General features: G+C 61.6%; 2 protein-coding genes across 7 annotated transcripts in view; both read right to left on the minus strand.

The window, feature by feature from the left end:
• Positions 1-690: 690 nt before the first annotated feature.
• LOC123016702 (asialoglycoprotein receptor 1-like) lies at positions 691-11,370 on the minus strand. Of its 6 annotated transcripts, none has more exons than XM_044417273.1 (9): positions 10,955-11,368; positions 8,181-8,276; positions 5,994-6,110; positions 4,668-4,763; positions 3,952-4,023; positions 3,619-3,711; positions 1,840-1,991; positions 1,171-1,277; positions 691-923 (listed from the first exon to the last, which is right to left on the minus strand). In XM_044417273.1, exons 2-9 carry the CDS (start codon positions 8,248-8,250, stop codon positions 773-775), a joined length of 858 nt encoding a protein of 285 aa, XP_044273208.1. In that variant the 5' UTR covers positions 8,251-8,276; positions 10,955-11,368; the 3' UTR covers positions 691-772. The 6 variants fall into 6 exon arrangements, with proteins under 6 accessions (XP_044273208.1, XP_044273209.1, XP_044273210.1 ...); XM_044417274.1 differs by lacking the exon at positions 10,955-11,368 and adding an exon at positions 9,447-9,509; XM_044417275.1 differs by lacking the exon at positions 10,955-11,368 and adding an exon at positions 9,369-9,457.
• A 2,681-nt stretch (positions 11,371-14,051) lies between these two features.
• The window catches only part of LOC123016614 (asialoglycoprotein receptor 1-like), a 6,554-nt gene continuing 1,042 nt past the window's right edge, over positions 14,052-19,563 (minus strand). The window contains exons 3-10 of the mRNA XM_044417129.1: positions 19,487-19,558; positions 18,521-18,616; positions 18,242-18,313; positions 17,832-17,918; positions 16,997-17,148; positions 16,773-16,879; positions 15,215-15,405; positions 14,052-14,062 (exon numbers count right to left, since the gene is read on the minus strand). Of these exons, the coding sequence (XP_044273064.1) occupies positions 15,255-15,405; positions 16,773-16,879; positions 16,997-17,148; positions 17,832-17,918; positions 18,242-18,313; positions 18,521-18,616; positions 19,487-19,558 (737 nt within the window). The 3' untranslated portion in view covers positions 14,052-14,062; positions 15,215-15,254. The remainder of the gene's footprint in view (positions 14,063-15,214; positions 15,406-16,772; positions 16,880-16,996; positions 17,149-17,831; positions 17,919-18,241; positions 18,314-18,520; positions 18,617-19,486; positions 19,559-19,563) is intronic.

Genomic DNA, 19,563 nt, shown 5'->3' on the forward strand with positions numbered 1-19,563 from the left:
CGAGAGCCGCCCTGGCGGAGGCCACGCCGCGTCTTTCTGAGCAGGGCTGCTCCTGGCACGCGCTCAGCCGTTGCGCCTTTCATTCCCCTTTCCCCCACTTCAGCCGCCCTGTAATTCTCTGAGGGGGCTTCCCGTGCGGCTTTCGTCGTGCCGTCGCCGTTCGCCCTTCGTGGGATTTTGCATCTTGGCGTGGTGGCCCACCCGGCCCGCCCGGCCCGGCCCGGCCCTGCCCAACCCGCTCACGTCTCCAGCTGCTTCGCCCGCCTTCTCCTCAACGCAGGGAAGGCGCAAGAGACGGAATCACTGCACGGCGCTGGGAGCGCCCCGGACCCGGCCGGGGCACTGTGTATGTTCCGACAACCTGTGGGGCAGAGGGGGCCTCCCAAAGGCCTCGGCCTTGCCGGGGCCGGACCCGTGGCCCATGTCACCCCGCCACGCTTGGGAGTCGAGGCGCTGCAGGGCGAGGCCCCCGGCCCCAGCCCAGCCCGCTGCGGCGAGGCAGCTTCCGGCTCCGGAGGGTCCCGGCCCTCTCCCGGGAGAGGCCGGGCCCGCGGCAGGCCGATCAGGCGCTGCGCCACGCGGCCTCGGCCCGCTGGGACCAGTTCCGTGGCTGTGCGGGCGCCCGGCCCCCTCCCAGGCCGCCGCAGGGGATGCCGAGCTGCCCCGCGCAAGAATGACCAGGCCGACGCAGCCGCAGGCATCCCGTTTATTTGCCCGCGCAGGGAGTGTCCGGCTGGCCGGCGTGGCGTGCGCAGCCCCCCGCGGCCGCGGCTCAGCCCTTGAGCTCGGTCTCGCACATCCAGGCCAGCTGCTGCTTGCAGTGCTCGTCGCTCCACAGGCCGTCACGGTACATGTAGGCGCAGTGCGCCAGCTCCCGGAAGTTGCGGTGCGAGAAGAGGTTGGGCTCGCCGGGCCTCCAGTCTCTGCGGGGAGAGCGGCAGGCGGCTCACGCCAAGCCCCCTGCACCACGGAGCCGCCCCCCGGGTGGCCCTCGCAGCCGCCGTGTGCCCGTGGGGCCGTCGGGCTGTGGAGGCCGGGGGCCGATGGGCAGCCCTCCCAGAGCCCAGCAGCCCCCCGTGCTGCTCCCTGGGGGCCACAGCCAGTGCCGGCTGTGGGGCTGGCGTGGCCTGGGGGGCGGGGGGGTCCGGGGCAGGGGCCGGGGACACTCACATCCTGCGGACGGTGTACGTGCTCCCGTCGAGCCACTTCCACTGGTCGGTCTCGTAGTTCAGGCCCAGCCACGTGTTCCGGGGCTTGGAGAGCTGGGTGACGAATTGCTGCGGCAGGAGAGGACACGCAGAGCTCAGGGGTGGCCAAGACCGGCCCCACGGCCCCCCAGGGCCAGCGGGCGGCCCTGGGGCTGCCTCCCGCCCACCGTGATGTCCGGGGGCTCCGAATGCGGGGCGGGCGGGCGGCGGGCGCTTCCGACTGACCGATCAGGCAGTGGGTGCAGCGGCGTGACCGGCGAGGGGCTGAAGGGGCGCAGGGGCTCCGTGCTTTGCGCCCGAGTGGTGGAGGAGCCCCGGCCGTCGCGGAGGCGCAGCCAGCAGCTGATGGCTCATCGCAAACGCCCCGATTTGGCCAATGGGCTCTGCAGGACGCTGGGAGGAGAGGGCCCCCTCCCCCTGGAGTGGCACCTGTGGGGACCCAGGGCCCTGAGAAACGGGTCGGAGCCCTGAAAATGACCCAGCTGCACCCCTGGGCTGGGGCAGGTGGGGTGGGGTGAGGTGGGGGCAAGGCCTCGAGCCTTCCTGCCCTCCCCGGTGGCCTTCCTCCCTCGGCCCCCCGCCCCGTGGGAACCTGGCAAGCGGCGGCTGGCCGAGGGCCCGGGCCACACACCTTCTCCTGGTAGCCGGCGATGACCACCAGGTGGGAATCCTTGTCCTCGCAGTCCAGCCTGGCCTCCTCCCAGGTCTTCTCCACCGAGGACACCCAGTAGCAGCTCCGGCCGAACGAGCGCCAGCCCTTCGGGCAGCAGTCCTCCTGGCCACCTGGGGGCACGGGGGGCAGTGGGGAGGAGACAGGATGCCATGGCGGGCAGGCTGGGACAGCGCCCGATGCTGGGGGGCACGCGGGGGGGCTGCTGCAGCAGGTCTCCGGATCTGGAGGGGGCTGGCTGGGTTTCCCCTGGGCCCTTCCATTCCGGCAGACATCCTTGGCTAGAGGGCCATGCACCCGGCCCTCCCTCTCTTCCTTCCGCACAGCCATCTTCCCACCTGACCGGCATCATAATCCCTGAGGGCCGACTGCCGAACCCGCTGCGTGAATGCCCCTGCTCGGTTCCCCAAGCTGGTTTCCGGCTGTGCTGGACTGCAAGCCCCATCATTCCCAGCAGCTGGCCAAGACGGGGGTCCAGGCCAACGCATCTGGCAGGTGCCCAGTCGGGAAGCTGGGCGCACCCGCCGCCACGGGGAGCTCCCTGGGCCCAAGGAAGGCCTGCCCCGTCGGCTGCGTCCTGCACGGAGGGGGGCTCATGCAACGGACAGCGGCCCCAGCCACGGCCCCCCAACTCGGAGCAGCGGCTCCAGGCCAGGCCCCGGGGGGTCCGCGTGGCCGGTGTCCCCAGCGCCACTCGGAACGCTCCCACACGCCTGGGACTGGGAGCAAGGACGAGGCGAGCCGCGCATGGATCCGGCGCTGGCCACCCACGAGATGGATGCCCCAGCACGCCTGATTCCCACCCCCCAAGACGCCCGTTCCCGCCCTCTTGGAAACACACACGAATATGCAACAAACGTGGAAATGAAAAACTTGCACATGTTTCTTTTGGGTGCCATCCATGAACGTTTAGACAGAAGAGGGGCAGCCCCCACGCTGGGGGGCAGCCCCCTCCTCTGCCCGAGCCAAGCTGCCCCAACCGCACGTGGGCAAAGCAACGCCGAATTGTTAACCCCGTCAGTGAAAGAAGGAAACTGAGGTAAAGTAAGAATAAGTTTTGGTTCCCGTATTCACACAGGAGGGGCAGCTGAACTTGGAAAGAAAAAGTAACACTCGAAACAGGCAGAAGCAAAGGAGCTCCGAGTCAAGCGATGGAGTTACTATCTGAAGGGACGAGGGGGGAGAAAGGAGAACTGGAGGGGGGGGGGGTGCTCCCGACCTCATCCTCCCAGTCGTTTTATGAGACGGGGGCCGTGGGGCAAGGCGAGGTGGGAGGGGGTGAACTAGTGAACCTGTAGTTTGCAGCACGCAGGGGTAATCGGGTGACGGATATTAACTCGCACGCCCCGAATAGACACTGGGCTGCTTATAATGCGCATGTAATGTTTGTAACGGGGTGAGGCAGGAATTGCACCAAGCAGGCGGACGGAAAGGCCGTGGACCCCCCAGTACCCAGAAAATGGGGGAAAGGAGAAGCTTCTTCCGGACGGGACAGGAATAAAAAGAAACGGCGAGCTACGCCGGGTGCGCCTGGGCCCCCCATTTCGCAAAAGGCGTTCAGCCCACTGGCGCCGCTTGGACTCTGCTGCCTGGCGCCCATTTCCCAACACGCGCCCCATGGCCACCCGCAGCTGGGAGGGCGCATCGCGGGGGGGCAGGCGGGCGAGGCCAGCGCTCGTGCCCCCCCCGCCCAGAAGCCCCCCCTGCGCCTCGCCAGCCCCCGCCAGCCACGCTCCTGACCTGTCCGGTTGCGCTTCACGTCCTCCAGTCTGCAGTTCAGGGTCCGGACGCTGATCCGGAGCTTGGCGATTTGGTCCTGGAACTCCGCCTTGACTGGAGCAGGGGAGACGGTTTCGTGGAGGAGATGGCAGCGCTCCACCAGGGCTGCCCCCCCCCCCCACCACGCTGGCAGCAGCCTAGCCAGCCAAACGCGAAAATGTGGGGCGGACAGACCGCCGGGCCTGGCCCAGCAGGCCTCCTCATGAGGCCCCCTCCCCGCATGCTTGGCCCCCGCAGACCCACGGCTCCCACGCAGGCCAGGCCCCCGGTGCGGTGCCCTCTCGTGCTGCCCACCTGCGTCCACCACCTTGGTCAGGTTCTTCACCATCTTGTCTATGTTCACCAGGGTCTGCAGGTCCTTCTCCTCTGCAGGCAAGGGCGGGGGGATGAGGGGTTCGCAGAGCGTTCTCTCTGCACCCACCCCACCCGCAGCGCGAACGGCCGCCCCCTAACCTATCCCCGGTGAGGCCAGGGGGCTGGGGAGTGGCTTCCCTCTGCAGACGAGGCCACCCCACACCTTGGGGATGAAAACAAGGCACCTGGTTGCAGCTCATTGCTCTGCCCTTTCCAGCTTCCCCCCCCCCCGGATTTCCCCGCCTCTTGCCCCTCACTCCCTGATCTGAGCACGGCTTCCGGTGCCTGTTTCTGTGACTCCTTTGATTTTGGGGTTCAGGGCAACGTGCGGCCAGTTCACGGGCTGCTGCGCCTTCGGAGGGCGACGGTTTCAATGCCGGCCACTTGGTGGGTTTCCTTCCCAAAGCCCCGCGCTCGATCGATTTCGCCTCCCAGGTTCTCACGGGCGTTGTGACGACGACGTGGTCGTCGCTGGGAATCGTTCTTCCAGTGGAGCACGGAAACACAGGGCTGTGTCACCCCCGCTCGACGTGGGCCGTGGCGCTGTCTCCCGAGGCTCCCCGTCCCTCCCCGGCACACAGCAAAAGCCCCAGCCCACCCCGCGCGCCCCTCTGCCCCCCTCCTTCAGCAGCTGAACGCCGGCTGCCTCGACTCACCCTTGTCTTTCAGGGCAGCCAGCACCGCAGAGCTCGTGCGGTTCACACTGTCGAACTCCTCCTGCATCTTCGACATATCGGAGTCGACCCTGCGCCCTAGGGGGAGGAAGGCCGAGGCGGGGGGTGTCCACGGGCGCCCCCAGCCTCGGACGCCCACACGGCCTCCGGCCGCCCCGCACGGTCCCTGTGGGCCCCGCAGCAGCAGTGGCGGCTGCCCGTGCGCAGCAGCTGGAAGCAGTGCTCACACCTGACCCGGCCAGGGTCTTTCTCCACAGGTGCATCCAGGTAAAGCTCCATTAAGCCAAAGTCCCTTGCAGTATCAATCCGGGGTTATTCCTGTTTGCAGAGCGCGACGGCCTCTTTTATTCGGCTGCTCCGCACAAGGCCGTCCCTGCTTGGGATTTTATTGCGGAACTGCGATCTGAGCTCCGCACAGAGCTTTTCCGCAGTATGACCTCTAGGTGGGACGGCACGATAGTGGAATGACCCCGTTTCACACGTGGGAAAAAGCTTTCTTTCGCTTTGGGCAATAGCACTCCATGTCTTTCACGCTAAACAAAACGAGGAACATTCTCTTCAAAAAAGAGAAATGAAACCAAGAGGCTGGCGTTGGTGGCACCACTGCTTCTTACCACAGTAAAATGAGGGGGGAAAGGGGAGCGCACCGCAGAACTTGCAGGAACGCAACGAGCCAGCAGCATCGCCATCCAAAATCTTGAGAAAGCGTGCATTCTTTAGAATGGCAATGCTCGGCTGGTGCGGAAGCAGCCCCTGAGGACACGGAGGGTCTGCTGCCGCCAACACAACACCCACCCTCGTGCGGCACCCCAGCTTGCACGCGCTGCTCAGGATCTGGTTTCCCACAGCAACAACGAGGAAGAATAGAGTGTTGCCTCCAAGGGGCAAGAACCCCGCGACCTTTGGCGTCTGCGCACCCAAGGGGAGAAACCGGCTGCCCAAGGATGACTTTTTCAAGTCCTAACCAGGTGAAGAGGTGCCTGTTTGCACCCCCCCCGCCCAGCATGGAGGGCGCCCCACGACCACCACCCGGGCACGGGCCCATGTGCCCGACGGAGGCAGAGTGGTCAGGTGAAATGCTGCGCGTGGCTCCCTCCCGCCCGTGGCTCGCTCGCTCCTCGCCTCTCTCGCTGGCCGTCTGCTCCCCCGCGCCTGGTTTCCCACCTGGGCCACTCCGTCCTTCCCCTCTCCCACCGGCCTTCCGGAGCTGTGCCTTCCACCGGCGGTGCGCGTTCCCACCCAGCAGGAGCCCCTTCCCTCGTGCGCCACCCACACCCGCGCTGACGCGCCCCACGCTGGATCACTCACCCGTGGAGGCAAACACGACGGTCAGGATGAGTACGACGCAGAGGAGGCCCGTCAGGAAGCAGACCAGGCACCGGCCGGAGCAGGCCCCTCGCCCCCACGACGGGGACGGGGCGTACCCTGCGGGGGCCGGGAGACACGCAATGTCAAGAGCGAGCGCGCACATTCGGGGCAGCCGTCCAGACGTCTGTGTGCTGAGGATGATGGGGCGGGGACGGCCGTGGGGATGTGGGGCTTTCCAGGGGGACGGAGGGCTGCCCCTTGTGCACCTCGAGGCATCACCGGCTGGCAGCCCAGCGGGGCTGCTGCTTGGGGGCAGCGGCCAGTGCTGGAGTCCGGCGCTCGTCGCGATGCGCCGCCCCTGGGGAAAGGCCAGGCCTTCGACTGCAGTCGTTGCCATTTTGCATGTTACGTTTCTCCGCTGTCCAGCAGCCGGCACTCTCTGGCCGGTTCCCCAGAGATGCTTGCGGTGCTGCCTCCCCCAGGAGCACGGCCTCTGTCAGACCCGGCGGGCCGGAGCGCCCCTCCAGGACAAGCCAGCCCCAGCACGCACTTCATTCCGCCCCCCGCCCCCAGGACGGCCTGCAGGGGGCAGCCTCGGAGCAGCGCTCACCCGGCACACTTCCTCTCCCCCGGAGACGGCGTAGGACGGGGTGCCCAACCCATGGCCCGCGTGCCACAGCGGGCATGCAGAGCCCTCTCTGTCGGCACGCAAGCCGCGTTGCCCCAGCAGCCGAGCATCGGATAACAGCGCGCATACGGGCCATGCGCATGTGCAGATAGGAGTAGTGGCGCCAGGCGATGATGTCACAAGCCATGACTCGTTAGACACGACTCATCCGAGCTTTCGCATGGCCGGTCAGTGAAATGCCAAGCAGATATATATATATATATAATTTGCTTGGACTGGCTGTGAGGTATTTTTTCTAAACTAAAACCTCAGTGTTCAGGTTTTATTGCAGTGTTGGCACTTTGCGATAAATAAGTGGGTTTTGGGTTGCAGTTTGGGCACTCGGTCCCTAAAAGGTTCACCGTCACTGGGTTAGGGTTAGAAAAAGGAGGTGTCCTGGCCTGATTTTGATGGTTGGAATGTGTTTAGCATGGGCAGAAATGATGAGCTGCGCAGAAAAAGCTACTCTAGGAAGGCTTTTTCAAAATCGCCCTCTTACCAGGGGAAGTATACCCCTATATTAGGGTTAGGGTGTGCCCCAGGGTAGGGTTAGGGTTAGGAAAAGGGGGTGTCCTGGCATGGTTTTGATGGTTGGAATGTGTTTAGAATGGGCAGAAATGATGAGCTGGGCAGAAAGAGCTACTCCAGGACGGCTTTTTCAAAATCGGCCTCTTTTCAGTGGAACTTTAGCCCCATATTAGGGTCAAGGGTGTGCACTAGGGTAGGGTTAGGGTTAGGAAAACGAGGTGTCCTGGCATGATTTTGATGGTTGGAATGTGTTTAGAAGGGTCAGAAATGATGAGCTGCGCAGAAAAAGCTACTCCAGGACGGCTTTTTCAAAATCGGCCTCTTTTCAGTGGAACTTTAGCCCCATATTAGGGTTAAGGGAGTGCGCCAGGGTAGGGTTAGGCCAGTGGTGGCGAACCCATGGCACGCACAGCACAGTGGTCATGCAGAACCCTCTCTGTTGACATGCGAGCCACATCGCCTCAGCAGCCGAGCATCAGATAACAGCGCACACAGGGGCCATGTGCATGCTCAGAAAGGAGTAGCGGCGCCAGGCGATGTCACGAGCCACAAATCAGTAGCTGCAACTCGGCTGAGTTTTCGCATGGCTGGTCAGTGCGCTGCCAAGGATATATATATATTTGCTTGGCCTGGCTGTGAGGTGGTTTTTCTAGACTAAAACCTCAGTGTTCAGGTTTGATTGCAGTGTTGGCGCTTTGCGATCAATAAGTGGGTTTTGGGTTGCAGTTTGGGCGCTTGGTCTCTAAAAGGTGCGCCGTCACTGGGTTAGGGGATTCCAGGGACCTTCGGAAATGGGATTCCAGGAGATTCCAGGCACAGTGTGGGGGATTCCAGACCCCTGTTGCTGGGCAAGCGCGATCCTGAACCATCTGAGGCCTGTTTGGTCTGACGCGGCCCTGTGGCTCTTGCATTCTCCTAAATTAAGTCACAGAGGTGGTCTCCAAGGACGGAGGAGAGGCAGATGGACAGACAGACCGACCCACAGCCCATACCTCTTCTGGGATCAAGATCGTCTTCAGCCTCTGAGCCCAGGGACTTGACGTTGCGATACTCTTGGATCATCGTGGTTTGGAGAGGTCAGGAGCGATCTAGAATCAGAAGATGCGGGTTCGTGGCCGAGAGGCATGGGTTCGGGTGTGGGCAAGACGGACGGCCCAGCCCTCCTGCGATCGAGCAGAGTGGCCACAGGCTCTCGCTTTCCCGGGCAGGATTATTGCCAGTTGATTAAGTGGGCATTCCACACCTCTGGAGATTCCTTTGAAGGGCAGGAATTCTGTGCCCCTGTATGTTTTCCTCATCGCATTAAGCAAAACAGCAGGGCTGGGAGCTTGCATTTAAGCCGCACCGGGTCACACAACATCCAAATGCGTAGCTTTGTGGCAAAGGTCATCTTGTAATTCAGCATTTCACTTATGAGCAACCACACAAAATTGGGAAGGTGAACAAACATGTTCTAATTAACGATCTCCCCCTTAAGAATAGGTAAACAGCAGCGGGCTTTAGACTGAGAGGAGCTGACTGTGGCAACCCAGCGTAACGCATTTCATTACAGTCCCTCGTCCCAGACAAAATTTGGTTCAAAATTAAGTTGGGATCACTCATTCCTAAACAACCCAAGCTGCAAATGCAGATGTTAACATCCAGAATTGCCTTTTTAGTGTTAGAAATGTATTTTTTGTCTTGACATTTCAGTTTGAAATGAAATTTGGCCTTGGAACTGACACTGGCTCAGTTATTTAAGTAAAAATGTCGCCCGTCCATGCTTGAATCGGCCTGCCAGCCGCACCCTCCCGAAATCACTACATGACCCCTCCAACAGGCAACACGCACAGACACACTCCAAACTTTAACCGTTTAAAAAAAGAAAATGCAGCATAAGGTTTTCCCGACCAGAACAGCAAAAATGCACTTCCCATGCACAAGTTTGGCTCTCTGATACTGGTGGGTCATTCGATTTCTGACCCCACATTTTCCAGCCCGCTGCAGGGGGAAGCCAGATCCTGCGGCTTACCTTCCGGGAGTTGCTGCGATTTGCATTTGCAAGAAATTATCCACCTGAATGAACACATGGTGGGTAAATACCACGTCTGATCTCTCCAAAAGTGCCTAGTTTTCCAACCAAGCAAATTTCTGGCAGATTTTTCCACACCTTTGAAAGGGAAACCTCCACAACCTCCCACCTTTCCTCTCGCTACCTGGCTGGCCCCACACAGGTGGAACGCACGTGGAAGAGCCACGCAGGGTCGGTCCTGCCTTACTGTCCTCTTTCTCCCTCGGGGGCGCAAATCCTCTGTGCCGGTCCTTGGCTCCTCTCTCAGCCGCCCCCTCACTCTGTCCCCCCCGCCCGCCCGCCCCCCCGCCGTCCAGTGTGGCCTTTGCCTTGTCAATATTATTTGTCCTTTGGGTTCAAAAGCGGCGCTTCCCAGAAGCCGAGGGAGCGGGCGCTGCATCAGAGCGGAATCCCCCACGGCCCTCAGGTCGGGCCACCTCTGCCCTGGGGTAGGGCAGACACCAGGTGGGCTATTCCCAGGCCAGGTGGGCGCCATGGGCCTTCAGGAAGCCCGGCTAGGGCTCATCGGCGCTGCGTTTTGGCTAGCGTGCTTCCCGGACACACGGTGTGGGTGCCCAAAGCCGGCACTGTGCTCTTCTGAAAAGCCGGCGTTAACTGCCGGAGAAAGAGGAGACCCTTAACTATTCAAGGATTCTCTGCAGCAGAAGCTTTGTGGGGCCCATGGACCCACCCACACTTTTGCAGGTCAGGATAACCCAGTGACACACAAGCCCCCCGCCAGAAAAAGCTCTGAGGATCCGGCAGAAAAGGTGCTGGGAGGCACTCACTCAATCCCCCCCCCTTAAGGAAAATTCTGGGGGAGTTGGGGCGACCACAGGTTCCGAGGGCCCCCTCGCACTTGCTGTTGGCCCCAAGGGGTGAGCATCTGGGGGAGCCACAAAACCGGGGGGGGCTCTCCCCACTGACGGGAGCTCAGCCGAGTTGTCAGAATTCAAACCTCCGTTTTGGAAATGGGGCTTGGAAGAGGCTGAGGGAATCTGTCCAGGCAGCAAAGGACATGGCTGTGGAGCCCCCCACCCCAGCCAAGAGGGGGTCCTAACCTTCTGAAGCCCATGTCAAAAGCCGAGCGCTGCCGTCCACAGTGGTCCAACTCAGAGCCCCTGTCCGGGAAAATCCGCTCTCACTTTCAGTGCCCCCCAATTCTGGCCTGGGCCGGACACTTCCAAAGCTGGGGGGGCATGGGGCACAGACACCCCCCCCCCCCGAGCAAGCCCTTGGGGACCATGCTGCCAAAGGGGGAAATGATCCCCTTTTCCAAACACTGTTCCTTGGGGGTTTGCCGGCTTCCAAGAGATGGGCATTTCTCAGACTGGCTGCCAGCAGCCCCGGCCGGCACCTGGGGCGGGGGGGGGGGGCGTTCCTGCCGAATGGGTCCACCTGCTTGTGTCTTGGGGAGGGACTCTTCACCAGTCACTGGCTAGTGGGCTGCTAAGTGATCACAGAGCTGCGGAGAGCCCGGAAGGGCTTGCCGTGCGCACACACGGGCAGGGGACGCATGCGCTCCCTCCTCCTCCTGGGACACCTGTGGGAGGTCTGAGGCGGAGGGAGGGGCAGGATGTGCCCAATCTGCGGCCAGGCACATGGGCTCCGTGCGCCACCCCGTACCTTGCAGGGCCCCATCCGAAAGTGGATGTGGCTTAAACAGACGGCGGGACAGAGCAACCCGGAAAGCAGAAGACAAGAAGGCACGGTTACCTGTGACGCCTCAGATAAACGATCCGGCATGAAAGGGCTCGATTCCGTGCTGCTGCTTCCCGGGCGAGGCGAAGTGGACTGCGCTGCAGCAGAAAACCAGCTGGTTATTCCACCCTTTTATACTCTGGATTGTTCTTCCTCTTTTCTGAGAAGCAGTGTCTCAGAGAAGGGGGAGGGTTGAAAGACAGAAGGAAGGAGAACTGTGCCTCTGAGCATGAACAGAAAGAAGTAATGGGTCTTCAGGTAAAAAAAAAACCCTACTGTAATGTTTTGAAACAAATTTAGGATTCATATCACCACCTTCATATCATGTTCCTTAAAAGTGTTTCTGCACTAATTCAGTTTCAACGACTCTAAAAGTCAGAGTTAAAGCTTTTGCCGGTGCTGTGTCAGAATCCCGGAATCTCAATTTGAGAAGAGGGAATAAAACTCGGGTGGTGGGAAAGACCAAGCGTCCAGACCATCTCAGGCTTTATTGTATTTACCCCAAGGTTCCCAAGGTACTCGCGATAATGCATGCTGAACTCTGCTGCAAAGCTTCAACACCATTGCAGGGCATTTATAGGTACGCAGGTACAGGGCAATTGCTGACAGAAAGCAGAGATTACAATAAGTTTCTGAGGTCATCGCATATAGAACAGATAAAGGAATGTCAGTCAATCACACTGCAACAATGAGATCACAATATTGCCAATTGCCTGTATTGACACTTTAGTTCAGTAGCTTGAACCCATCTCCGGGTCTGCACAGATATGCAAATTCAAGCTACTAGAAACTATTCATGATAAGCTCAGACCCTTATCTTGACTCTAAACATTCTGCATGATCAGGGCACATGAAGCCCTCTGGGCTATCAAAAGATGATCGTAAACTGAATTCCAACCATGACTATTTACAGTGGATATTTGGGCTAAAATGGCCTGTCTGCTGTAGCCCACCGCTAAAGGGGAGAGAAAGGAGCGGGGGGGGGGATGCCATTTTAAACAGTGACCGCTTGGTTTTGGGAAGGAGCACAGGATTTGATCCCACAATGCAAAGGCACACAGGAGTAATGCTTTTCAGACAGGATTTATCCAAATTTTCCCAACAGCTGCAAGGGGAAACGGTCAGGGTCCTCTTGGGGTTCATAACCTGAGCACAGGCTGCAACGAAGGGCCTTGACGGGCCAAGCAGCCAGCTGGCCCAAGGTGGGCCACGAAGCAGCGACCAGGCGGCTCCACAGCCGGCCGCACAACCGCCCCCGGGCGGCACCTCCTCAGACCGGGGAGAGGCGCCCGCTGCCGCCGGGCTCCTTCCCGGGCCAGCCGCCTCCGCGTCTTTTGAACGGCTTGGACGAGGAAGCGCGGAGCGCGGAGCAGATCGGCAGATGACACGGCACTGGGTGGGACGCACGTTTCCCGGAAGACGGAGATTCGGGGCGAGCCTGGTGGGTTGGAGCCCTGGGCCGAGAGCGACGTCCAGGAGGGGAAATGCCCCGGTTTGCACCTGGGGAAGGGGAAGCGAAGGCGTCGCCACGCGGTGGGGCTGCCTGGCGAACGGGACGGCGAGTGGGACGGGCCTGGGGGTTGCCGCAGATCTGGGCCGAGCGGGAGCCCGTGATGCGAAGCGGCCGCCAAAGGGCACAGGCCGCCTTGGGCCCCATTGAGAGCCGCATCACCTCCCCTCCGCTTGGGATGCTCGGTCCGTCTCCGGAGTCCCGCGTCCAGTTCTGGGCAGCAGCGTTTAGGGAAGACGCAGGGAAGCTGGACGAGCGTCGGAGGAGGGACGATCCGGGGACTGGAAACAAGCCCCACGAGGAGAGGGGGAAAGCGCTGGGCGTGTTCGGCCCTGAGACGCGGCGGCCGTGGAGGCACGATCGCTCTCTGCACGCCCTCGAAGGGCTGTCGCAAGGGCAAGGACGGGGCATCCTTGCGACCCCCCAAGTGCAGGGCACGGAACAAGGGGCTCGGGCTGCAGGCGGCCATGTTCCGGCCGGACATCTGGACAAAGCGCCCGGTGGCTGGGGCAGGTCGGCCGTGGATCCCGGTACCTGGAGAGGCCGTGGGCTCTGCCGCCCTGGAGCCCTTCCGGGGCAGTGGGGCAGCCCGCTGGGAGGGCCGCCTTAGCCTGCCGCCCTGCGCTGAGCCGGGGCTGGACTGGATGGCCTTGTAGGTCCCTCCCACTCCGCTATTCTAGGATTCTGAGATTCTTTTCTGCTTTTCCAGAGAATAGGATACTGAAAAGAGAGAGAAAAACATGGTAATAGCAGCACCTGAAATCTGTTTGACATTGGTAGCGGCACGTTTCTTCCTGCTTCCAAATGCTGGTGGGTTTTTTGCTGCGTGTTTAAAAGACAAATTGCTTTCTCACATCATTGCTTTGGGAGCCGTCGGGAGGGGCAGCTGGCGCCAGGGAAAAGGACCAGGAGAACGAATGTTCAGATTCACCTGGAAGGCACTCACTTTCTCAGGAAGCTGCCGGGTACCCCGACAGAGAAAACACCAGTGCTAATGAGTAGCCAGTATACAGAACCAACTACGAGTGCTCCAGAGCATATGCAGAGTTTTTATAAGTTGTGGCTCACATACACCGTTTCAGGGCAGTGAGTGATGGGGTGTGAATGAGAACGGGTACCGAAGACAGGATGGAAAACCAGTCGGACAATGAAAATGTGACATCGAGAAACACGCTGTGAAGGGTGGCAGAGGCTTCGGGTGTCTGGGTGGCTGCTGAGCAAGGAGTCCAGTGATATGAATGATCACAGGTCCCTGGGCAGGTTTCCACATTCAGAATTTTGTTGTTGTTTATACTGATGTTTTTGTAAGCCCTCCTGAGGCTGCAGCAAAGGACAGCATACAAACGTTTTAATCAATTACTTAATAATGAATAAGAAGGCGATTACACTGGGACAAAGCAGTTTCTCGTCTCGAGTAACAGAAGGTGCAGGACCCCCTCCCACCTTTTCTCTGTTCGGTGGCAGAGGCATGAAGCCGGGCGCTTCATCTGCCATGGGCAGCACGGATGAGGGGCTCTGCGGGAGACGGGGCGCGTGGGGCAGCCCCCCCCCCCCGTGCTGCCTGCTTTCCCGGGAAAAGTTCTGCTCCTTTCGGGGCGAGGAGGTGCGGGCGCTGCTGCCGGAGTTCATACTGAAAGAGACGCGCGAAAGGGCCCGAGCCGGGCGCGCTCACCTGTGCTCCTCCAGCCCCGCTGCCCCCGGAGGGCCCGTTTTGGCCCCCTCGCCGCCACGCTCCAGCAAGGCGGGAGGGAGGCAGGGGTGCGGCCAGGACCCCCTGCACCCCGTTCGCCCCCTCCCGCCCCGCCAGCGCCTTCTCCGGGGCTGCTCCGCGGCCCCTCCTGCGAAGCCAGGGACTGGGCCCAGGTGGGCACCCCCAGCCGCGGGGTCGGAGCGATCCTCCCACCATGGGGCCAGGCAGCCGGATCGCTCGCCCACCGCCGCTTCTGCAGGAGGCCTGGCCACCCAGATGCCTCGCCGCCCGCCGTGAACATCTGCACGTTCCGTCCCGCAAGCCCAGTTCATTCTGAGTTTGCTTTTCAAAGCCGGAAGATTTGAGCTTCGGGGATTTTTAACATTTGAGCTCATTCAAAATTCGTGTTCCCTGTATAAATGCATGTTGTTTGCTAACGTGGATAAAAGGTCTGCTCGCTTGCTCGCTCGCTCGCTCGGCCTGGCAATGCTGCAGGACTGAACCGGGCCGCACGCTCGGGGCTGGGCCAGGAGCGCTTGGTGGGCCTCTCCAGGCAGAAGGGAGGCTTCGCTCCCCACCCCATGCCCCAGAGCCGCCTTAACCCAGCCCGAGGGCAGCCCCATCAAAAAAGGCAAGACTTTTTTTAAAAAATCACTTTAATTCTTTTAAAAAGAAGTTTAATTTTACAGCCACTTTTATTTTCATAATCCTTGGACTCGGACCCCCAAAGCTGGAACTCAGCTGCAGCCTATCCATCCTATCCCAGCCGGGGGAGGCGCTGGCCGCAGCCGCCTCCTGGGCTGCAGCTGTCGCAGGGACCACAAACGTGCAAGAGAAGCTGTGAGAAAGAGTGGCATTCGCACAGGACAAGAAGCATCCTGTTTCTCTGAGCGGCAGTGACGTTTCATTGACTTGCACTCGAATTCGAAGTGCAAAAGCGTATTCCCGCCCCCGATCCATGCAGCGTCTAAGCATCCCCTGCGTCCGACCCTTCCCGGGGCTGCGGCCACGTGGCCAGGGGAGGATGGGAAACGCAGTGGCGTGATGCATGCACGTGGAGCAGGGGGTCAGCGGTGTGGGCGTCCTGGCGAGGCGGAGCCGGGCCCTCCGCCCTCCTAGCTCTTCAGCGGCATCTCGCAGATCCAGTAGTAGAGCAGGGAGCAGTGGCTGTCGTTCCAGTCGCCGTTGGGGTACATCTCCACGCAGTCCTCCCCTCCCCCAAGGCCGTGGCCGTACCAGTGGTCCGGCTGGCCCTGGCTCCAGTCCCTGCAAGAAGAGTGGGGCGGGGGGCGTCAGCTGCTGGGGGGCAGGGCACGCGTCCGCAGCTCTCCGGGCGCCCCTTGGCGCACCTCCTCCGGACGCCGCAAGAGGCACCTCGGGCGGGCGATGCCTGTGAGGGGCGGCTTTGGGCGGGAGGGTCCGGAGAGCCCCCTTGGCCGCCTCTCCGTCCGCGTGTCTGGGATGCGTCCACACCAGCAAGCGCGGGAGGATGTGTGTCCACCGGGCCCCGGCACCCGTCTGCCGAGGGCCCGGCCACACGGCAGGCCCCCCACAGACGCGCCGGGGCAGTTGTGGCCCTCGAGGCCGGTGCCCCGGTCACGGCAGAAGCTGTCCGGGGCCACCTCGCCAGGGCTCAGAGGGTGGCCAGCCGGGAGGGGGCAGGCGCTCGGCGAGAAATGCCCTCCCTGTGGCTTCAAAGTATTTGCGCTTTGATGCCCCAGCCCCTGTTCTGGCAGTTTGTGCTGCAGATGGGGGGGTGGGGGGGGCATTCCGCCAGTCCAGCTAAACAAACTGCTGCTTTCCTCTTCCCTCGCCACCCCTTTTTCCTCGCGTGTCGTGTCTCCTTAAGGTTGCAGACCATGATGGGGGATCATGTTGTGTTATGGATTCTATACGCTTCTCTGGGAGCCTTTTTGGCTGAGCGCTGCCATAAAAATATTTCCGATATATGAGAAATAAACACAGAGGTGGGACACTGTAAGCCTCCGACTCCCATCAGCCCCAGCCACCATCGCTATTTGTTGAGGGATGTTGGAGGTCGTAGTCCTCAGCCCGCCTGAACAAAATTACGGAAGAATAGCAGTGACCACCATCCTAATTCATACGATTACTGTTAATATTAATAGCATTAGTTAATACTAATTAAGCTCTCGGCTGAGGCAGATTTCTCTGGCAGAACTTTTGGGATGCCCCGATTCTTGGAAAATCCTGACAGGCCTGCTGCTGAATTTCCGCTACTCTGCCGGGGTCTCCCTGTCTCACAGCAGCCTTCCCCGCTTGGTGCCACCCCGTTGTGCTACACTACAACTCCCAGCATCCCCAGCTAGCATGGCCACAATCCCGGGGTGCTATCCAGTCTGGGTTTCGTTCTTTGTATGAGCGCATTGAGTGTACGAGTGTCAACAAGGGGCATACCGTGCCGTCCCCGTTCCTGAAATGAAACCCTGACCGTAAATTCTCAAGGGACGATATCGCTCTGCACGTCTCTCTCAAGAAGCACAGAAGTCATGCGCGCAAAGCAGGAAAAGCATGGCCAGAAAAGCAGCCCAGCGAGGGGGTGCGAGAGCGGTGCCGAGGGGCCTGCGTTCCCGGGGGGGGGGGGGGGTCCACAGGGGCTGACGACTTGAACTCACGCCCGGTCAAAGGAGTACAAGGTCCCATCCGACCACTTCCAGATGCCGCTGACATCGGTCAGGCCGATCCACGTGTGCCTCGGCTTCTTGCGCTGGTTCACAAACACCTACCAGACAAACACATGTGCGGATAACCCAGCCATTCTGCCCCACCCCGCAGCCCCTTCCCTGGAAGCAGAGAACTGGGGAGCCTTCTCGAGGGCTCCTGCCAGGGGACCCCCCACCTTCTCCTCAGGCGAGTTGATGGTCACCAAGTGGCCTTGCTTCCTCTCACAGTCTCTCTGCGCATTGTTCCAAGACGCTGTCACGCTGGATATCCAGTAGCAGCTCTCCTTAAAGGCCAGCCAGCCCTTGGGGCAGCAGCCACTTTTGGTCCCTGTCCGAGGGGAGAAAAGATCAGGGCACAATCACACATGGCTGCCCCCATCGCTACGAATCATCTGATGGATCCCTCTCCAAGCTCCATCCCACGATGAGGTGGCAGCAGCCTCCAGAGGCAGCAGGGCCTACTCATCAGTGGCCCCCCTAGGAGAAACTCTACCAAGCAAGCTCTTCCCTACAAATATGCCAACTTTTCTGACTACTTTTTTTCCCACTGAAAATTAATTTCCTCACCCAGCCCGCTGATTGCTGACTCTTGCTGATTTGCCGTTTCTTACTGTCCCTTAATCGTTCTTGTTTGGAGCACTTTATATACTGTGTTTAAGCATTTCTGTTGTATTTTTCCTTTACAATTGATAGGAAAAGGGGGTCCATTGATCTTTTGGGACGTGGAGAAGAAAGCCTATTGCATCCTGGGGGGGACCTGCTCGGTTCAGAGCCAGGCCGGCACGTTCAGGCACCTGCCGGCCTGCACGGAGCAGCAACCCAAAGGCAGGAGCCCCCCACCCCATGCCGACCCCCACCCCATCACAGCCTCCTTCTCCACCCGCCTCTTGCTCTGGCCAGACCACGGTGGTGGCAGGAAGGGAGGGGGAGACGAGGATCCCCGGCCGGGAAAGAAGGGACCCCCGCAACCCGATCCAAGCGGCCTCGCCGGGCCCTGCTGTGGAGACTGACCGTTGCTTTTCATTTCCACCAGCTCGCAATGGACCTCCTTCGTGTCCTGCTGCAGGTTGGAGAGCTGCACCCGGAGGCGCTTCTGGTCTGGGAGGAGCCAAAATTGAGGGACGTGGGACACGTGTGGACCGGCCCGGCAAGGGCGCCACGCCGACGGAGGCGTCCCCTGAGCTGCCACCGCTCTGGCCAGGCCCGCACACGCACGCACTGAGGAGCAACCGGACCACACATCGGCTCGCATTCGCACGCGTGCGTGCGGGTGGTGGCGGGGGGGGCCGGCTCCGGCTTGGCAAACGGGCAGAGGAGCGGAGGGTGCCGGCCGCTGCCCCGGAGTGAGGCGCCCTCTCCGGAAGGGCTCGCTGCAAGGGGCCCTCCTCCCACCGCCCCTCCGTGCGGCCGCCGCACCCCACCTTTCTCTATCTTGCTGCCATGACCCTGCAGCGTCTTCCACAGCGCCGCCAGTTTCTGCTCCGTGCTGTTTCCTAGAGTGGGGGCACGAGGCAAACTGAGGAAAACGCCAGCCCCACCCCTTCCCAAAGACCTGAGGGGTCGCTCCCCCACCACTCTGGGCACTGTGGAGGCTCATATCGGGCAGCTGGTGTGGGCCAACACACTGTGCCGCCTTCTCCGTGCCACCAGGACTGCCCGGCACGGGAGGGGGCCGTCCTGCCCAGCCCGCCTCCACTCACGCCTGTGCCTGAGGCCGCTGAGCTGGCTGAAGAACGTCTGGTTGAAGCTCTGCAGGGCCTCGCGGGTCCCCCGCTGCTCTCCGCCGAGCTGGATGCCTGGGAGGGACAGAGCAGAACCGGGGAGGGTGCCACGCACGTTTGCGCGTCCCCTTTGGGCACCAACGCTTGGCGTGCCTCCCACACGCACTCTCCGCGGGGTGATCTGCAGAGGTGGCCTTCTTTTACGCACTCCTTGCCCGCCTGCAGCAGCCCCGGCCGCTGTCTCTCGAGGAGGCTACAGCGCTGGATCTCCTGCAAGGGACTGGGGGGTGGACTGGATGGCCTCTGGGAACCCATCCCTCCTGAGACATTGTGATTCCCTTCCATGTCACATGCTTACCCCTCAGCTCCCAGCCTCTTCCCCCGGCTTAGCCTTCCCCAACTGGGCATTCCCCAGATATTCTGAGCCGCATGTTGCAGGATTCCTGCCTCTTAGCCATGCCAGCTGGGGCTGATGGGACCAGAGTCCAAGTTCCTGGAGGGCACCGAGGTGGGGAAGGCACCTGCCTTTGGAGTGCCCCCACCCCCCTCCTTTTCCTCCTCGCTCAGCCCAGGCACGCCCGCCTGCACCTCGCCCGCCCGCTCGCTGGGAGCACCGGGTCTTCGCCACTGCCTCCCTTCTGGATGTAGCGCATCGGCAGCCCGCCCGGTTGCCCGCGAGGGGCTCAGGCGGCTCCCCAGCTCCGCGGCCCCCGCACTTCCCTTCGCAGCAGCACCGCGTGCGGGGGCCGGACCGGGAGGCTGGGCCGGCCGCCCTGCGAACGGGACGCCGTGGCGCAGCGGGACCCGCGCCCGGACCTCCCGCGCCCCGCCCGGCGCCGCAGCGAGCGGCCGAAGCCGTGCCAGGTCCGCCGGCGCCCCGCGCCCCTCTGCGGCCCTCGCCGCCCTGGAAGCCCCCCCGGCGCCCCTCCCTTCCCCGGCACTCACCTCGGACGCCCACGATCACCACGGCGAGGGTGAGGACGGCGCCCAGCGCCGTCAGCAGCAGGACGAGCCGCCCGGTG

Source organism: Varanus komodoensis, unplaced genomic scaffold, assembly GCF_004798865.1.
Source record: "Varanus komodoensis strain SLA01 unplaced genomic scaffold, ASM479886v1 scaffold87, whole genome shotgun sequence".
Lineage (NCBI taxonomy): Eukaryota > Metazoa > Chordata > Lepidosauria > Squamata > Varanidae > Varanus > Varanus komodoensis.

Excerpts from the sequence above, each read along its gene's own strand:
- LOC123016702 (XM_044417273.1), bottom strand. The coding sequence starts at position 8,250 with ATGATCCAAGAGTATCGCAACGTCAAGTCCCTGGGCTCAGAGGCTGAA. Across the intron at positions 4,024-4,667 it reads GGCTGCCCTGAAAGACAAGG|AGGAGAAGGACCTGCAGACC; the intron begins GTGAGTCGAGGC and ends CCTTGCCTGCAG. Across the intron at positions 3,712-3,951 it reads GACCAAGGTGGTGGACGCAG|TCAAGGCGGAGTTCCAGGAC; the intron begins GTGGGCAGCACG and ends CCCCTGCTCCAG.